Below are 18,945 nucleotides of genomic sequence, written 5' to 3'. Positions count from 1 at the left end.
ATCAGTATAATAACCCGAGCTAAAGGTGGAGGTTTAGGACACAGTGCACATGTTGTGTTTCATTTTTAATCAACTCCCAAACTCTCTCCCCTACACACAGCTTCAGTACACTGTGAGCTCAGCTCTGTGAAGGAGGAGGAGGAAGAGGAGGAAGAGGAAGAGGAGGAGGAGGAGGCTGATCCCAGGTCATTTAATTTAATCCCCCCGGCTTCAGATTCTAATCACGGTTCATGATGAAAGACTTGATTAAGTCTCCAGGAGATTAAAGAACAAGGTTCAGTCCTGAATTCATCACAACCCGAACGTTTAAGGTCTCATCCCACAGCCAGATGTCGTCTCATCTGTCTCACTAAATACCTAAAGTCCTCATACTGTATTTATATTACTGTATATTTCACACACATCTTTTTCTAATTTTCTCTCTCTCTCTCTCTCTCTCTCTCTCTCTCTCTCTCTCTGTCTCTCTCACTGTCTGTATGTCTCTCTCTGTGTTTCTGTCTATTTCTGTCTCTCTCTAAGTCTCTCTCTCTCTCTCACTCTCTCTGTCTCTCTCTGTCTGTTTGTCTCTCTCTCTGTCTGTCTGTCTCTCTCACTCTTTCTGTCTGTCTCTCTGTCTGTCTGTCTGTCTGTCTCTCTCTCTGTCTGTCTGTCTCTCACTCTCTCTCTCACTGTCTGTCTGTTTGTCTCTCTCTCTGTCTCTCTCTCACTCACTCTCTCTCACTCTGTCTCTCTCTCCCTCTCTCACTGTCTGTCTGTCTCTCGTATGTCTCTCACTCTCTCTGTCTCTCTCTCTCTGTGTCTGTCTCTCTCTCTGTCTGTCTCTGTGTGTGTGTGTGTCTGTCTGTCTGTCTCTCTCTCTGACTCTCTCTCTCTGTCTCTCTCTCTCTCTGTCTCTCTCCTATTTTTTATCAGTAAGAAAAACAAAGAAGAAAAAACGTCAAGAAAGACCACAAAGTGAACAAAAAATAAGATCATAAAGGAAAGAGAACGTAAAGAGAACGTACACGATGCTTTCATACTTGAATCCTGTAATGAACCAGTACTAAAGCTCAACCACAGAGCAGAAATCAATAATAATAATAATAATAATAATAAAAACTTAGCAGTTGCTATTTAAAGTTCATATTTTTGAAAGTTTTTCAGTGCAAAGAGGAAAAAAAAATGTACGTACACATTTGTAAAATAATAATAAAAGAAAAAACCTGCATGCTGAATGACAAATAACTCCCTGTTGAGAAAGTCTGCACTAGATTGACCCGTTATTTCAGTCCCCCAGCCAATAAATACTGTCTGAACCTTTATTTCACACCCAAAATAGAAAGCTGAATGTCAGTTGTCTTGTATACACTATATATGACGTATTAGTGTATTAGTGTATGTTAGTGTCCCAAACGTCGTCTCGTTCGACACACAAGACCAAAAATGTTCCTCTTCTTTAGAGTAAAAGGATTTCGGAGCTTGCAGTAGATGTGTCCAAGTCAGGGATTTCAATAGCGTCTACTTCAATGTCATCAAATGACCTCTCGTGATAGTTCTGAATATATTTGCACAAACATATTATTGTTCATCGAACTGACAAAAACCGTTGCACTTTTCTGCTCAATAATACCATGGAATTAAAAAAAAAAAAAAAAGATTAAGTCTTTAGTTCCAGAGTTTCCCCAACTCATGACTTCACTCACTTGGGTCATTATTGGCAACATATTTCCAGTATTCAGGACTATTGATTGAATCCCAAATGGCTCCCTGGAATACACAGGGTTTAGGAGTTCATTCATTCATATATTTTCTACCGCTTATCCAAACTTCTCGGGTCACGGGGAGCCTGTGCCTATCTCAGGCGTCATCAGGCATCTCCAGTATACACCCTGGACGGAGTGCCAACCCATCACAGGGCACACACACACTCTCACTCTCTCACACACTCACACACTATGGACAATTTTCCAGAGATGCCAATCAACCTACCATGCATGTCTTTGGACCGGGGGAGGAAACCGGAGTACCCGGAGGAAACCCCCGAGGCACGGGGAGAACATGCAAACTCCACACACACAAGGCGGAGGTGGGAATCGAACCCCCAACCCTGGAGGTGTGAGGCGAACGTGCTAACCACTAAGCCACCGTGCCCCGGTTTAGGAGTTATTATATCAAACCCTATTTATATATTCCACTTAAAAAGTTAAAGAGTTGGACAAAACGGATGTACAGCGTTATGAAAATAACAAATACTTTCTATGTTTGTTGCACTGAAGTATGTCACGAATAATTCCCTTTGAGTGAGAGTCTTTTTTTTTCCATTCCAAAGTTCCAAAGGTTCCTGACGTACCATCGCGATGCAGGGTTGTGATGATATATTCATCCGTCAGGGTCAATACTTGTTGTGCCACTCACACTGACCGACACCCGCCTCCTCCACATCGAGATTCCTGCGTGATTTGTAAACGAACTCGGCAACAGCCACAAACACGGATAGCACAAGCCCAGCGGCGAGGACGATGAAGATCCCGCCAATGTTCTCGACACCGAGAGCACTCGCCTCTTTGCTGTCCTCCTCCGGACAGCCGTTTCCACGCCACCACTTTTCCTTCATCATGTGCAGCTTTCCTTCCTCCTGCAGTTGCAGAATAGCGATTGTCACTTTATCACGGTACGGGGAACCTGTGGGGAAAAAACAAGCGTTAGGGTTTTGGCATTGTTTTGGTAAACTCATTCATCCATTCATTCATTTTCTACCGCTTTATCCGAACTACCTCGGGTCATGGGGAGCCTGTGCCTATCTCAGGCGTCATCGGGCATCAAGGCAGGATACACCCTGGACGGAGTGCCAACCCATCGCAGGGCACAGTTTTGGTAAACTACTGAAGGTACTGAAATACTGAAAAACCACGGTGGCAGGAAAGTGGTGGCTCAGTTTGGTTGAGTCTTTGAGAGCTACTGTTTGGAAGAAATTCCAACACAATGCTGTACACATGAGCAAGACCGTTAATCCTCAACTGCACAATTATCTCCTCACTCTATCGTATCTGACGCTAGCAAGATCTTTAAGATGTCTATTAGAACCCATTTCCTACAGGAAGAAATGTACGACCTGGTTAGAGTTTTTTGGTGACAAATACTGTAAGTGAAGAAACCCTAAACCAGGGGTCGGCAAACCCGCGGCTCCGGAGCCGCAAGTGGCTCTTTCATCCCTCTTCTGCGGCTCCCTGTAGATTCGGAAAATTAATATTTAATTTAAATGTATTTTATTTTAATTAGTTAGTTTTTTAAAATAATGTAATTCTAAATTCTAAGATCATGATGCTCTTGTAACATTAAAATAAACCGTGTTTCATTTTTCGGTTGCTCAAAATACGCGTCATAACCGCTGACTTGTGAAATCCGACACACAGAAGCAGACGAATTTTTGGTTTGCTGCAGCCGGCAAGTTAAAATTTTATTGTCACGCAGAGCTGTCAAGTGTCACGCATTGAGAGTGACAGTCACGCATTTGGGTCTTTTCTCACGCTCTTCCGCTACACATCGTATTTCTCACGCAGAAAAACATTTTGACTAATTATCATATATTTAATAAGCTGCAGCACCCAAAACGTATCAGTCCGCACCGCTGTCTCTATGGAAACGGACAGGAATCAAGCGAGTCTCAGTTCTTAGTCGAGCCTGACACTTAGCAGCCAATCAAAAAAAGAGGCTAAACAATAGCCAATCAGAAAATAGCACTATCTGGGAAAGATTTAATGCAACAACCAATGAAAAAAATTGGGGTTGTGGGGGGGTTGGAGATGTCACGCTTGCCTGTCTTCAAAACTTGAGAGCCCTGGTCATGAATACGAAGATGACTCGATTAGACATTGACAAAAACATTTTATTTAAAAGTAACCTTCGACCCAGTGTCTTTTTTCTTAAGGTTAGTTCAAACTGTTCAAAATATTTTTGTTTGCTTACAGAAATAAAATTTTGTTTACTCAGTAGCAGGTCATTGATTTCTTAAATGCAACACACTACTTTATTTTATTTAGGCTCCCTGTGTTTTTTTCCTGTGGAAAACGGGTCCAAATGGCTCTTTGTGTGTTTAAGGTTGCCGACCCCTGCCCTAAACAGATGACTCTATATTCAATCACTAAGTTGTCATTAACCTGCCAGTTCCTCGTCTTACCAATCGGGGTTCCCACTCCATAGCCCTTGGAGTCAATAAGGCCTCCTATCTGTGTGAGGTTACAGTTGCGCTGGCTGATGTACTCGATGCTGGTGGACTCCATCAGAAGTGCATAATCTGTGGTTAGCACACGCTGGATTCCCTCACGGTTGTTTTTCACCAGAGCGGTGTTCTTACGGCTGCTCATGAAGGCCCACATCTTCTCATATGTTGAGATCTTAGATTTCTGGGGAACAAGGGAAAGAAAGTGTTTGTGTCAAGTGTGTCATGCAAAATATAGAGCGCTAGGAGGAGAACAAACACCTGCTTTGTCTTCCCACCTTGAAGAAAGTCATGGTGGAACCGTCCCTCACAGCTCCATACTCAATTTTGGTTTGTTTGGCAAGATCGTCGGCTGAGTCGATGGGTGAGTCCATGCGCTCCACTGTGAGAAATGCAGCGAGATTTGCTGTATACGATGAAATGATTATGAGTGTGAAAAACCACCAGATGCCCCCAACAATCCTAGTGGACAAAGCTTTAGGCATCAGCTCTGAACCTGTCGAAGCAAAAAAAATGATGACATTAGATATAGTTAGTTGATTCTATACAACACCTTTTATAAGCATTCACCTCTTTTTCATTCTTTCATCGGGCATCGAGGCAGGATACACCCTGGAGGGAGTGCCAACCCATCTCAGGGCACACACACACGCACACTCTCATACACTACGGACCCTTTTCCAGAGATGCCAATCAACCTACCATGCATGTCTTTGGACCGGGGGGAGGAAACCGGAGTACCCGGAGTAAACCCCCGAGGCACGGGGAGAACATGCAAACTCCACACACACAAGGTGGAGGCGGGAATCGAACCCCCAACCCTGGAGGTGTGAGGCGAACGTGCTAACCACTAAGCCACCGTGTCCCCCCACCTCTTTTTCCTTGGTGGTAATTGTAGCATAATGTTGAATTCTCAGATATTCTGAGACTTAAGTGCAATCAATGGGATAAAAAGAATTCTCGATGGTCTTGCATGTCCAATGTTTGAAATAATAAAAAGAAGGCCCTACCTTGCTGCATTAGAGCTCCAACACCAAACCACACGCTGTTGATTAGCGTAAAGTTGTTCTCCACGACATCCGAGTCAGGGTTGCAGGGGTGAGGATTGTACCATTCATAAGGTGTAAACCTACACACACATATACGGTTGTCTTACGATGCGTCTGAGGCCGGATCTCAGCTAAAGGCTAGGGACTAAAGTCTTACCTGGCGATGACAAAAAGTACACAGCTGACTCCCAGGCAGGCCAGAAGAACGTACATCCAGATATCAGGGGAAAGGGGGTTCAAGAAGGAGAAGACGCCTGGGTTCGTGCCATTGGGTTTGTGATACAGGATGGAGATTCCCAGGGTCATAAAGGGTTTGGAAAAATCAATCACCTTCTCTCTGACATAGGTAATGGTGAGTGGAGCCACAGCTAAATCCGCCACCTGTAGAAAAAAAACATTACCGTAAGCAGATTTTTGGAAACATGATTGTCCTTGGTATGTATCCTGAAGAAGTGCAACAAGACATCATCAAATATCATTAGCTCTTAACAAACTGTTTGCAAACCTCCTTCCATTTTTATACTCACTCTATTACTACGTATGAATCGTGTTGAACGTACGTGATCGATGAGCTCTCGAACCATGCCATTCCACTCCCCCTTATCATTCTGGGCACCGTATTTTCCATCCGAGACAAGTTTGACCTCATAGGAAAATCCCAGGATGTTGGACAGCTCTTTCAGCAGGTCTAGGCAGTAACCCTCGAAGCGGTCGTTCCCGTACAGCGGTTTGTCAGATTTCTTGTACATCACGTATGGGTTTTCCTACAATAAATTTAAACCAGGGCAATTATGGCATTGGCTGTTCCAACAATTCTGTCCTTGCCATAAAGAAGACCTCGAGGTAAAAGAAGGGATTTAGATCTCACATTACAAGAAGGAATTTAGAGCCTAAATTCTCAAATTGTTGTTTATCGGTCTAGTTTTCTGCTCTGGCGTTCTGACATTACAATTGTTTGTACGATTGTTTACTCCGTTTTCGCTCCTGCAATTTGAGGCTCTGTTTTAAGTGTTTCTTATTTCTTTCATACTTTCCTATGTAATTTCTAGCCACATTTTTAGCTCCAGATCAGGTACTGTTCTCTGGAAAAAGGTACGCCTGGGAAACCGGAGTACCCGGAGGAAACCCCCGAGGCACGGGGAGAACATGCAAACTCCACACACAAGGCGGAGGTGGGAATCGAACCCCCAACCCTGGAGGTGTGAGGCGAACTTGCTAACCATTAAGCCACCGTGCCCCCCAGTTGGCATTAAAACTATTTCAAGAATGATCTTCCATCAGGATTACAAAGCTCCTTAAGATCTATTTATACTGTATGTATTGTGTCCCTGATGGTGCCTCCCCAGTAACACCTAATAACCATCATAGCTAGAATAAGCAGTTCTTAGAATAACATATAGTTGGTATGTATCTTAAAACAGTCTTCTGCCAGTCTTTACCAGAATAGTTGTGACGATCAGAGTCCGGTTGGACATGGAGTCTGAAATGTTACCCGTCTTGTCTTTGCTGTCTGTCAGGTTAAGACCTGTGTTAGAGTTCCACACCCCGATCTGATAAAAGGTAAATCATAAAGAATTACGTTGTCACAATGTCGATAACGATGCAAAATATTAGACAACACACAACAATAGTGGAAAGAAACGAGGGAAATAAAAGTTTTCAATAAAAGCAAACCTTCCTAAATAAAAGCTAGATTTCCTAAATTGCTTAATCCACAAGTAAGTTATCTGTGTATGCTACATAGCATACAAAGCTAGCTAGCTAACTCGTTCGCTTCCTCTTTCTTTAGACAGGTTCGATCATCTTTACCTTTACCCGTACAAAAAAATGTTTGTGACATGTTAAAAAATATACTGCCTTTGACACATGAAATTTATCACATGGTTCCAGCTAGCTGGCTAAGTGCTAAAAGGCCACTGACGCAGACACATCTAATGTACTATCGCACAGTTCGCTAGTGTTTCTGATTAACTCGGAGTAGCCAGATTTGGGAATTAACAGCAGAAGAAAGGGGAAAGGGCAGGAGCGGAAGAAGGAAATCCATGCTTCGAAAACAAACCTTCTTCCACACTTTATGAAAGCGCCCAACATCCGACTTGTGAAATGTCAGAGAAGAAAAAAGAAATTCTGATAAATAACCAACAACCTAATAGGAAGTCTATTAATGCAACAATGGTAAAGCATATACAACTTAATACAATCTAGTTGTGTGTGTGTGTGTGTGTGTGTGTGTGTGTGTGTGTGTGTGTGTGTGTGTGTGTGTGTGTGTGTGTAGACCTTTTCCATGCCGTCTTCTTTCAGGCTGATGATGTCAAGGTCAAAATCTTTCCTCAGTCCGTCTGTCCTGTTCAGGACAATCTGTCCAGTTAATCCGCTCCACTGAGACTGACAAGGAAAGCGAGACACAATGAAAAGACTGACGGACGCAAATACATCCGATCACAGTTCCTCTAGAACTGAAAACACACACCTACATGTACTGTATGCAAGGATTTTTTTTTAATCAGATCTTGAACTGACCAAAAGGCATTCTGGGAAATTTGGAGCGATTCCCGAGTGATTTGGAGATGTAGAGTCACACACAGTTTTGCTCTCTTGGACTCAAGAATACAGATGTCTCTGGCATCTAGATTTGAACTTGCAATCTCTCTCTTTTCTGTAGCAAAAATCGAGACTCCCGGTCGAGACTCCCCGTGATCTTTACTAATGCAGCACCATCAAAGAGCAAACACACACAAAGGAGTGCACTAACTGCCTGTTCGGTATGCAAGGCACTTGCAATTCATTACTTTCACTTTGATCAACAGGAGATCTACCCAGAGACCAGACCAATATAAGAGCAGAGTTCTGTGGTCATTTAGGACCGGAGTATATGTGTTTCTTTTGAAACAGGATTCCAGCAAAAAGTGTATCAGGATGTTTTAATCCCATGCCAGTGTGTAGCCAATGTGACCAACCCTCCCCTTTTCCCTCTTAAAGGGATTCCTTTTAATTGGACTGAATGAAGCCATCGCTCACCTCTTTAAACGTACTCATGAAGCGCGAGCCAAAGCGCCACGGTTTGTGTCGGTGGCACTGCAGTGAGCTGACCGTGATCTGTGAGGCTCGCTGAGCCGCTGCTGCCACCATGAACACGGCATCGTACATCAGGGCCGCTTCGGTCTGGCAGAGAAAAAATACTCATCATTCATCATGTTCAATCAAGACACACACTTAAACACACCCATTGTGTATGTATTTAGAAGGGTGGGTTAAGTAGAGTATCAAACACTTGTGGGTGAGCTGTTACAGAAAATTCATCAATAACGGTGTGGTGTGTTGAAGGGGAGCATTTCAAAGTCGATCATTTTCTGATACAAGACATCTCAATGTACTTTACTACACTTATACCACAGCGGTATTTCTCACCGTCATTATGCCCTCCATTATGCCGGTGTCGAGCTTCTGAGGACCCTGAACCCTCTCCATGGACCATTTCCCCAGTACCGATGCCACCTGGGGGTTATCTACATTCAGAAGGCGGAAACCTGTCATGTTTACGCCACTGTAGCGGTACGGTTCCAGATCCAGAGCATACAGATCCTACAACAGAGCACAACTTATCAGAGACCCACTCTCTAATGCAAAAAATTTAAAGACTACATTTAGATGAATTTTGTGAGGCAACCAAATGAGGAGGGAATGTACATAGTAGAGGTCTTCACGGGTCCACTTAGATCCGAAAACCCGAGGTCCGACCCGAGACCCGAGTGGGTTCGGGTCTAAAAGTTTCACGTGTGCCTCGGACACGGGTCGGGTATAATAATAGCGGCATCGGGTCTCGTGTAATTTAAAATGAATGTGTTTTTACCGAACGGACCCGAGAAGAATCAAACTACTGTATCTCTTGTGTGTGTGTGTGTATCGACTCGAGTCCTTTTCCAACCTCTCCTCTGTTTGCAGAGACCGCTCGTGACCGTGTGACTGGCGGTAAGCTAATTTTCGTTGAAACAGACCTGTCAATCAATTTTGAATCCACTCTGTAGCGGTTACACTAAAGTAACATTCGTGTCCAGTCGGGTAAAAAAAAAATTGCCGTCGGACTCGGGTCTAATTTTTTCTCGGGTCTAAGTTTTCTCGGGTCGGGCCTTTTAAAAAAAATAAAATAAAAAAATAATATATATATATAGAAACTTTTGCAAAGCCCCCCGCTGTCTCTTCTTTTGTTCTTCTTCATTTTTTTTCTTTTTACGTTTTGCCGCACCCGGAAGCATCTTCAAAGTCAGCCTACTACTCAAAACACACCTGCTTGCTATATTTGTTGCCCCGCTCTGACATCTGACCGCCGCTGACGTCTCCTTGGACTTAACTGGCTGGCGCCTCTATATAAATACAGTCTATGGTTTAAATAAACATCGTCACTATTTTTATTTAATTAATAAATAATGAAATAAATTGTAGATAGGACATTTGTACATTTTATTTTTATTCTAATTTATTTTTTTATACTTTTTTTTTTGTCCCTCTGTCTGGGCCCCATCCCGCCAATTGGGCCCTAGGCACGTGCCTAGTTTGCCTTTGCGTTAATCCGGCTCTGACTACTGATGAAGTACTGAGGATGAATTCCAAATAAGATCTTGATAGAATATATTGTGTACCGTGTAATTACACCTTAGGCGACGTGACTTACCAGAGTTGTGAAGAAGAAATGGTAGTACTCAGTCATCATACCCATAGAGAGTAACTGTGGAGAAATAGTGTATATATTCATATATCCTGCATAACAGAAGCCTGAGATTTTCTGAGAATGTTACCTGAGCTGACCTCAGGAGAGTGTTGGCACCTATTACCTGTTTTAAAACCTCAGCTGTGGTCTGGTATGAGCAGTCGAAGATGACGCAAAACTCTTTACCCTTCTTCATCTCTTTGAGGAGCGTCCGAGCGTCCCTGTTCCCTACGGGCAGCTGGCGGATCTTAATCTTAATGCTGTAACGGGATGGAGCTTTGATCAGCTCCTGCAGACGAATCAGACCTTCAAAACAAATAAGCAAACCCGGTAAGGCGTTTACCTTACACAACTGTCTGTTATGCCTTATATGCCTGTTATGCCTTATTTTGGTCAAATTTGAGGTAAGAATCGAACGTCTCCTTCTTGTCGTTGATGATCACAATTTTTTTGGTGGACAGAGATTTTGATCCAAATTGGTGAGATCTGGTAGCCTTCTACCAACTACCACATCTATTCAAACTACTGCTTATGCTGCATCACAGGCTGTGTGACACACTCGAAGGATGTGGTCTACTGATCTGAAGGTCGTTGGTTTGAATCCCAGGTCCACCGAGTTGGGCCCCTAAGCAAGGCCTTTAACACTTAATTTTTCAGGTGTATAAACTGAAATAAAAATGGAAGTCACTCTGGAGAAGAGTGTCTGCTAAATGTAAATGTAAGGAAAACATTAACTCCGCTTCTCAGCATAAAAGAGCTCACAATTCTAACTGTCCTTTGGATTAGTAACACTATTCCTCTCATCCCAAAAGCATAATGCTCTAGGACATGGACATTCTAGGACATTTTAAGACATTCCCCAGACATGGATTGATGTCTGTGAAATCGTCAGGATATTTAACCCGTATTCTGAGGTTTTTAGAGGGTAACCACATAATTCTGTTTAGTTTAAATAATTCTGTAAAAAAAAAGTGTGGGCATGCCCTGCGATGGGTTGGCACTCCGTCCAGGGTGTATCCTGCCTCGATGCCCGATGACGCCTGAGATAGGCACAGGCTCCCCGTGACCCGAGAAGTTCGGATAAGCGGTAGAAAATGAATGAATGAATGAATGAATGAATGAATGAATGATGTGTGGACATAAAAAAGCCAATCCCACTGGTTTCCACCAAACATTTGACCAATCCTACTGGCTTCTATAGAAAACTTGACCAATTCTACTAGCTCCCACACAACATTTGACCAATCCCATCTGCTCTCACACAAAGTTTGCCCAATCTTGTAGGCATCCATAGAAAGTCTGATCAAGTCCTGCCCAGTATCACAGAAAGCTTGATCAATCTTTCTTACCTGCTGATCAATCCCATCCCAAATTCAGAATTTTTGCACAATCAAATTCCTCGCAACAAGTCTGACAGACCACTCCTCCATTCCCTTTAAAGGTTCATTTATAATATAGCTTCTATACCTGTCGCATCCTCATACACAACGGTGACACTCTTCCATTTGTAGAAGTGAACAATGTCAAGCACGACCCGGCTAATAGAGGCATAGTCTGGGTGCAGGTTGACATAGAAGCTGTCCCTGTTGTCCATAGATGGATGTTTCCAACGTGTCTGTATGTGAGGAACCTCCAGCGCATTACAGATGGACTGCACTGCACTAACTGAGGAGCTGTGGGAGGGGCCAAAGACTGCAGCCACGCCCAGTGACAGCTGATCACATGCTGAATTGAGAAGTAAATTAAACAAAGATTTAGAGTGATGTAAAAGTGCAATTAAATATTTTTGTTCCAAAGCTCAGACTTACCTCTCCTCGAGGCTTCAAAACTGTCAAACATGTTGATGCGCTGGATGTCATAGGTGAGCGTTGTGTTGGGCATTAATGTCCTGTTTCGGTTGATGCTGGTCACTGCAAATTTAAAGGCTAGCTCCTCCACACTGACTGGCTCATTCTCCAGTGTCTCAAAAATACCACCTGAACACATAAACAAAGCATTATTTTTTATTATTGTAGCATTATTTGTATGGCAGTGGTGGCTCAACTGGTTAAGGCTCTGGGTTGTTGATTGGTGGATCAGGGTTCAAGGCCCAGCAGAGCCAAGCTGCCATTGAGCAAGGCCCTCAACCCTCCCTGCTCCAGGGGCACTGTATCATATCTGCCCCTGAACTCTGACCGCAACCTCCTCAGTTAGGGTATGTGAAGAAAAGAATTTCTACACATATATTATGGATAGCAACTGATAATGGATACATTACATTTGGATCATTTCAATAATAATATATTTACCTAAGATTCTCTCTAAGACTTCTCAATGGCCTTGCATGTCCACTGCTTGAAATAGTTGAATTTTAAAAAGAAGGCCCTACCTTGCTGTTTATCTTACATTCTTATATTAATTTATTATAAATTGTAATATCAAAGTTACTCAGCATCCAGTATTTCATACCCTGTACCCATCCCTCAACTTCCTGAAGCTGGTACAGTTGTGTCATCAGCATAGAAGTGAAAGCTAAAACTCTATTTATACCATACATTTACCCAGACGTAGCATATGAAAGGAAAAACACACTTGCCCTAGAACAGACCTTTGTGTAAGACTAGCTAAGAGCCTTGTGTAAGACTAGTTAAGTCACCATTAATAATTACAAACTGATAGCAATTAGAACAGAAGGACCTTCAAAAACATTTTCAATTCTGAATAATAGAATAAAATTGTGATTTAAAGGTGGGGTCTCAGATTTTTGAAAGCCAATGTCGACATTTGAAATCACCAAAACAAACACGCCCCTAACCCAAATGGGTCCCACCCCTGTATCGATAGCTCCGCCCACACATACATATGTAACCCGGGCGACTAACAGAAAGAAATGTGTCTTTATCATAGCTGAAGGGAAGAACAATACGATTGTAGATAAACAAACAAGGAAAAATGCCACACAAGCATAATCATGTAAAGGACAAAGGCATATATTAGTTCTGTGTAACAAAGCAAAACCAACGTTACTCACCTATCGAGAAGGAAAAAAGCGCCTCGCCGTCTTAAGTAAAGTCGGCCACATATTCACAGGTCTGAGTTTCCCGAGTCGATAACTCCTGAGCTAAACGCTGTTACTACACAAAACGCGGTTGTAGCTGCCTCTCTACATTACTACGATAGAAAAGAGGTGTTATTTGTGTAGTAACAGCGTTTAGCTCAGGAGTTATTGACTCGGGAAACTCCAACCTGTGAATATGTGGCCAACTTCCTGCTCCTTCAGTTCTCTCCAGCGCTGGAAAGCTGATCCTATATTAACACGTCCTTCTTCTTGTCCTTATCGTAAGTCTTTATTCTCTTTCTTTCTTTGTTTTTATCCTCAATGTCGATGTTAAAACCGCTTTCTGCTGATGTCACACACGCGCACTGAACACTCTCTCCACCCATATCGACAAGACACGCCCCTTTCTGCTCATTGGCTACACGTTTGTTTTGATTTTTGTTTATTTGTCGGCCCGACTCGGTTTTCTGAAGCATTTCTCAAAAATCGGAGACCGCACCTTTAAGTTAGCAAAGGCTGCATTATACAAGCAAAGAAACACAACCCTGATCAGACGACATATAGAAGGTAATTTACTACTTTAACCAGTGCCGTTTAGTACCGTGGTAAGGATTAAACCCCAATTAAATGATTTCATGTATATGGTTAATATCCAGTTATAACATCTTGAGCCTTAGAGATACAGGAGATGTTTGAAATTAGAAAATTGTTTGAAATCATTTTAACGGATTGAATTTGATTACGAAAATATCTAGGTGTTGATCAATTACATAAATGGATGATTTTAATATCAGTGGAATTAACTTTTAAATTGGATTTAATTAGTGTCTTTAACTCCCCAATTGGTGTAAAGTGAAGGTTCTGTTCACACAATTACACATTAGGGCAAAAATAGGTTTTCTGTTAGTTACAATTCGAGAAACAGTCGACGCTGTCACAATCCTATTAGTGCTGTATAGCAAATAGCCAAAGATTACTGCATTTCTTGAACCCTGAAAATCTAAAAGAACATTAATCCAGATTTAAAGGTGGGGTCTCCGTTGTTCGAGAAATGCTTCAGAAAACTGCGATGGGATGCCAAACAAAACAAAAACAAAACTAACGTGTAGCCAATGAGCTGAAAGGGGCGTGTCTTGTCAATATGGGCGGAGAGAGTGTCCGGTGCGCATGTGTGACATTAGCAGAAAGCGGATTTAACATTGACATGGAGGATAAAAACAAAGGAAGAAAGCGAAGAAAGGCTTACGATAAGGCAACGATTGCTTGGGTTACACATGTGTGTGGGCGGAGCTATCCATACAGGGGTGGGACCAGTTTGGGTTAGGGGCGTGTTTGTTTTGGTGATTTCAAATGTCAACATTGGCTTTCAAACAACGGAGACCCCACCTTTAAGGCCATAGTTTACTTCACATTGACACTTCAGCTAAAGAATGCAGAGAGTTGTAATCACTGAAAGCTGAGTGGTTATAATCACAGATTAACATGACTGATAAAATGTACAAACATCACGTATGTCGTGATTAGTCACATCCTGTAGCCTGGTGTTGACAAGGGGTTTTTCTTTATTAACTTTTTATCACCACAGACACCAGAAACCACTTCTGCTTTTTATCGAGCAAGCAGAAACGAAACACTTAAAATTTCTAGAAAGCTACACACTTCCTCTTAGGAGTTTCAAAAGTAATTTCCTTTTTTCACTGTAAAATAGACATGACTGAATTAAATATTGCTAAATTACAAATCACTTCAACAATCACAATGATTGTTAATGTCAAAGAAAAATGATAAAAATGCTGTAAAATAGTACATCAGAGTAGATATACTGTATGCAGGGGTGTGTGTGTGTGTGTGTGTGTGTGTGTGTGTGTGTGTGTGTGTGTGTGTGTGTGTGTGTGTGTGTGTGTGACTGTGTCCGTGCGTGTCTGTGTGTCTGTGTGTCTATGTGTGAGTGCGTCTGTGTGTGTGTGTGTGTGTGTGTGTGTCTGTGTGTGTGTGTCTGTGTCTCTGTGTGTGTGTTTGTGTGTGTATCTGTGCGTGTCTGTGCATGTCTGTGTGTGTCTGTGTGTGTGTGTCTGTCTGTGTGTGCATGTGTGTGTGTCTGTGTGTGTGCGTTTGTGTCTGTGTGTGTCTATGTGTGTGTGTCTATGTGTGTGTGCATATGTGTGTGTGTCTGTGTGTGTGTCTCTGTGTGCTGTGTGTGTGTCTGTGTGTGTGTGTCTGTCTGTGTCTGTGTGTGTCTGTGTGTGTGTCTGTGTCTGTCTGTGTGTGTCTGTGTGTGTGTTTGTGTGTGTGTTTGTGTGTGTGTGCGTGTGTGTGCGTGTGTGTGTGTGTGTGTGTGTGTGTGTGTGTGTATGTGTGTGTGTGTGTGGTGTATTTGAAAAACAGTATTCATTGCCATGCGAAGGTGCATGTAAAGGACTAGAGGACAATCACTGCACTGTTCCATCCCTGCATTCGCACAGGAATCTAAAAGCCTGCTCAGAGCCACACACACACACACACACACACACACACACACACACACACACACACACACACACACACACACACGTACCTCCATACACAGTCCTGCAGTCAGTCTGAGAAACAATGACATATTTACATTAGTAATGACACCTTACACTAGTATCTGTCAGATGAGACGGTGCTGTTTAGGTTTGATATTTGTCTCTATGAATATAAATGTCCTTGGATTGCATTGGATTGCATTATTGTGATTTATGAAACGTTTTTTTTTTAAGATTTTGTAATTGAAATGACATTATAGTGGTTTTATATCACTGTACTTAATGTATAACACACATAAAATGCTACATTAGCACTAAACGGTGCTATTCCGTGATGGCTGCCTTAGATCTGATCCGTCTGGGAAATTTTCTGAAAGTCGTTCACACTATGTCTGAAAATGCCTCTTTGTGTATTCGTTCATTACAGACCTGCATTCAGGGGAACATACAGTATGGCAAACATGAGCATGTCCACTTTATAAGGAACACCCAAGAAATGATCAAATTATCCAACCATGTGGCACCAGTGTAAAGAACCCTCTCTTGCAGATACAAGTCAAGATCTTCAGTTGTTTTTCACCAAGCATGGACTTTGGTGCCATACTGGCTGGATTACGTATACGGTTTGTAGGGTTTTAAACCGAATGGTCCGATAAACCAAATGCAGCCGGTGAGTGGGCGGAGCTGTAGGTCTTGTCGATGAGAGAAGTCAGAGGCGATACTGCTTCATGCTGACAGGAAGACTAAACCACTCTTTGCAACTGTGTTGAGCAGAAAAACATATCAGAAAGCACTACATATGAAACCTTGAGGCAGATAGGCCACAGCAGCAGAATAGTACACTCCCGTCACCCAATAAACAAGGGTCTGAGGTAACGGGCACAGATTCAACTTGGAAAAATATTCCACCCCTACTTTTGTAATCAGTGTTTTATTCTCGTTAATACTCGTTATTAAGTTGTTTGTTGTATTCGTACGGAGCGGGTCATAACGACACTGCAACATATGGACCAGATTATATTTTCTCCCCAGATGAATAAAATGATGAAGATTATGCAAATACAGAGACGGAGATTAGGAAAGGATTTGAGTCGGATTAAAACACGGTCAGATTACGGCGTGTTTCTTAAATCTCATTCTTCTGGGTTTCGGTCTCTATAAACCGTGTTAGATTCGTTGAGTCACACAGTTTGGCCTACTTCAGACTAAGATTCAGGATTAGACCTCACATTAACATCTTCATTTGCCAGAGCCTTTTATTTAAAGTGTGCCAGGATCTAATTCAAGTAGAAGTTCGATAATAGATCGAATGCACAGGATTGTAAATATATATTTTTTTTTTTTTTTTTTTTTTTTTACTTCATATGTAGTCAGTGTGGTTGGTCTGTAAAGTTCTCAGTGTGGTTGGTCTGTAAAGTTCTCAGTGTGGTTGGTCTGTAAAGTTCTCAGTGTGGTTGGTCTGTAAAGTTCTTTAATTCTGCACTTGAAACTTATATGAAATGGAAGTGCAAAACTGTACCAGGTTACAGTGAAGAAGAAAAAAGTTCTCTTCATGTTTAAATAGTGCATCATATATTATATTAGTAATTCTATGCGATTCTGTGATCTGGTTTAAGATGTTTACTGAAAACATTTGAGGTGAGATGTGTTTTTTTTTTTTTTTTTTTTTTTTTTTTTGAGGTCCCTGAAAATATTCAGTCGAACCTTTTGAGGAACTGAAGGTTTTAACAGTAAAACAATTCATTCATTCATTTTTGGCATGCACTTTATCCATCCTGAAATACATCCTGGATGTCACCACAAATTTAAATACCCAGTCAATCCAAGGGGGCAATTTAGAATACCATTTTTGGGAGGTAGGTAGAACCCACAGTAAACCCACACGCACACCGAATGAGCTTGCACGTGAATCTGCATTAGTTTTATATTAAAAACAATAATCAGAAAGAAGTTTGTGTTTGTATTAGCTGTAAAAAAAAAAAAAAAAAAAGCTGTAGTAAAGTTAATCGAGTCTGATACGTACCGATGCGCAGAACGTTCTGCTGCGCGCTCGCGAGGACGCACAGCATCAGCAGCAGCGGCAACGACGAAGGAAGACGTTTCTTTTTCGCCATGGCGCGCGCGCAAGGAGCTTGCCCCAAGCATGGATAATTCTCCTCCTGATCTTTTTATTTCTTCTTCTTCTTGTTCTTCTTCTTGTTGTTCTTCTTCTTGCAGTCAGTTCTTTTTTTTTTTTTTTTTGCCTATCAAGCGTCTGATCCCGACTGATTCCCGTTACGCACGCGTCACGCGATAAAAAAAAGTTCAAGCTCGGAGTAGCGATGGAGAAACGTGTGTGTGTGTGTGTGTGTGTGTGTGTGTGTGTGTGTGTGTGTGTGTGTGTGTGTGTGTGTGTGTGTGTTGACCAATCGGATAAAAGAGAAGGCGGACCTTTAGTGAAACAGATGCGTGTCTGTTGTGATGATTTCAAGCATGAATAGCAACAATTTGGGAACATCTTCATCCTCAGCATCATCTGATCTGGGGATTATGCAGAGAACACTGGGTGTGAGGTGGGAACACAGCCTGGGTGGGTCACTAAGCCTTTGAAGTGCATCAAACTACTGTAGTTAGCTATGTTCATTAAATCAGTGTGAGTTAAATTGCTGTGAACCTGGGACGAGTTTCATGCTAAACATTTTATAAGAGTGATTACGTTATTACGTGATTATGGAACAGGATCGAGCGAAAAACTAAACTGAGAGATTTGTGGAAACATCACGAGATGCCGAACGTAATCACACAATCACAGCTCTTTGAGGATTAATGGGAAATAATTTTTCCTTCTTTCATGAAGTTAATAAGACAAAAATGGTACCGTAAAGAAACACCTCGATACTTTTATATAACATACTGTATATACTGTATGAAATGATTTATATCAATGCCACGTTACACCCCAGTATTTAATGCATTGACCGGCACAATGTCTTATTATGACAAGCAAGAGATTCCATCGAAGAAAACAAATCCAATTAACACCCTGATGAAAAATATTAGAACATTGTGAACTTTTTGTTCGGAAATGAGCAGAGACGATTACGAATAAAATGTTAAGGCGTGTCATTTATTAATGAAGCAGCAATTAGAAAACGTGACATTCTGTACACTCATTATGGTTTTATGACATTATCAAGTACCGTGTGTGTGTCAGAGGTGGGAGAAAGTCACACGTGTGCAAGTCACAAGTAAGTCATGAATGTCAAGTGGAGACTTTTTTTAATATTTGTCAAGCAAGTCTCAAGTCTCAAATTTGCGACTTAAGTCTGACTCGAGTCAAGTCGAGTCCCCCATCTCTGAGTCATTTAACTCAAGTACGAGTCAAGTCTCAAGTCATGAATGTCAAGTCGAAGTCAAGACGAGTCTTTTTTTAATATTTGTCAAGCAAGTCTCAAGTCTCAAATTTGTGA

The 18,945-nt window shown here is 41.9% G+C and overlaps 1 protein-coding gene across 1 annotated transcript; it reads right to left on the bottom strand.

The window, feature by feature from the left end:
- Positions 1-2,011: 2,011 nt before the first annotated feature.
- grik1b (glutamate receptor, ionotropic, kainate 1b) lies at positions 2,012-17,811 on the bottom strand. Its single transcript, XM_027138735.2, has 15 exons — positions 17,520-17,811; positions 11,761-11,928; positions 11,420-11,677; positions 10,077-10,258; positions 9,917-9,970; positions 8,656-8,829; positions 8,266-8,409; positions 7,525-7,632; positions 6,687-6,797; positions 5,808-6,011; positions 5,405-5,628; positions 5,209-5,327; positions 4,477-4,694; positions 4,157-4,382; positions 2,012-2,661 (listed from the first exon to the last, which is right to left on the bottom strand). The coding sequence occupies exons 1-15, from the start codon at positions 17,608-17,610 to the stop codon at positions 2,372-2,374; spliced, it is 2,571 nt and encodes an 856-aa protein (XP_026994536.2). The 5' UTR covers positions 17,611-17,811; the 3' UTR covers positions 2,012-2,371.
- Between the last annotated feature and the right edge of the window lie 1,134 nt (positions 17,812-18,945).

This window comes from Tachysurus fulvidraco, chromosome 11 (assembly GCF_022655615.1).
Source record: "Tachysurus fulvidraco isolate hzauxx_2018 chromosome 11, HZAU_PFXX_2.0, whole genome shotgun sequence".
NCBI classification, from domain to species: Eukaryota; Metazoa; Chordata; class Actinopteri; order Siluriformes; family Bagridae; genus Tachysurus; species Tachysurus fulvidraco.
The sequence above is the reverse complement of the archived record's forward strand: the minus strand, read 5'-3'. Positions and strand labels throughout refer to the sequence as shown.

Bases quoted from the DNA above. Each gene is read 5' to 3' on its own strand.
- grik1b (XM_027138735.2), bottom strand. From the start codon at position 17,610: ATGGCGAAAAAGAAACGTCTTCCTTCGTCGTTGCCGCTGCTGCTGATG. The intron at 10,259-11,419 runs GTATAGAAGCTA...TTTGTTTTGAAG, and splicing joins TGTGTATGAGGATGCGACAG to GTCTGATTCGTCTGCAGGAG. The intron at 9,971-10,076 runs GTAATAGGTGCC...ATTTCTCCACAG, and splicing joins CAGCTGAGGTTTTAAAACAG to TTACTCTCTATGGGTATGAT.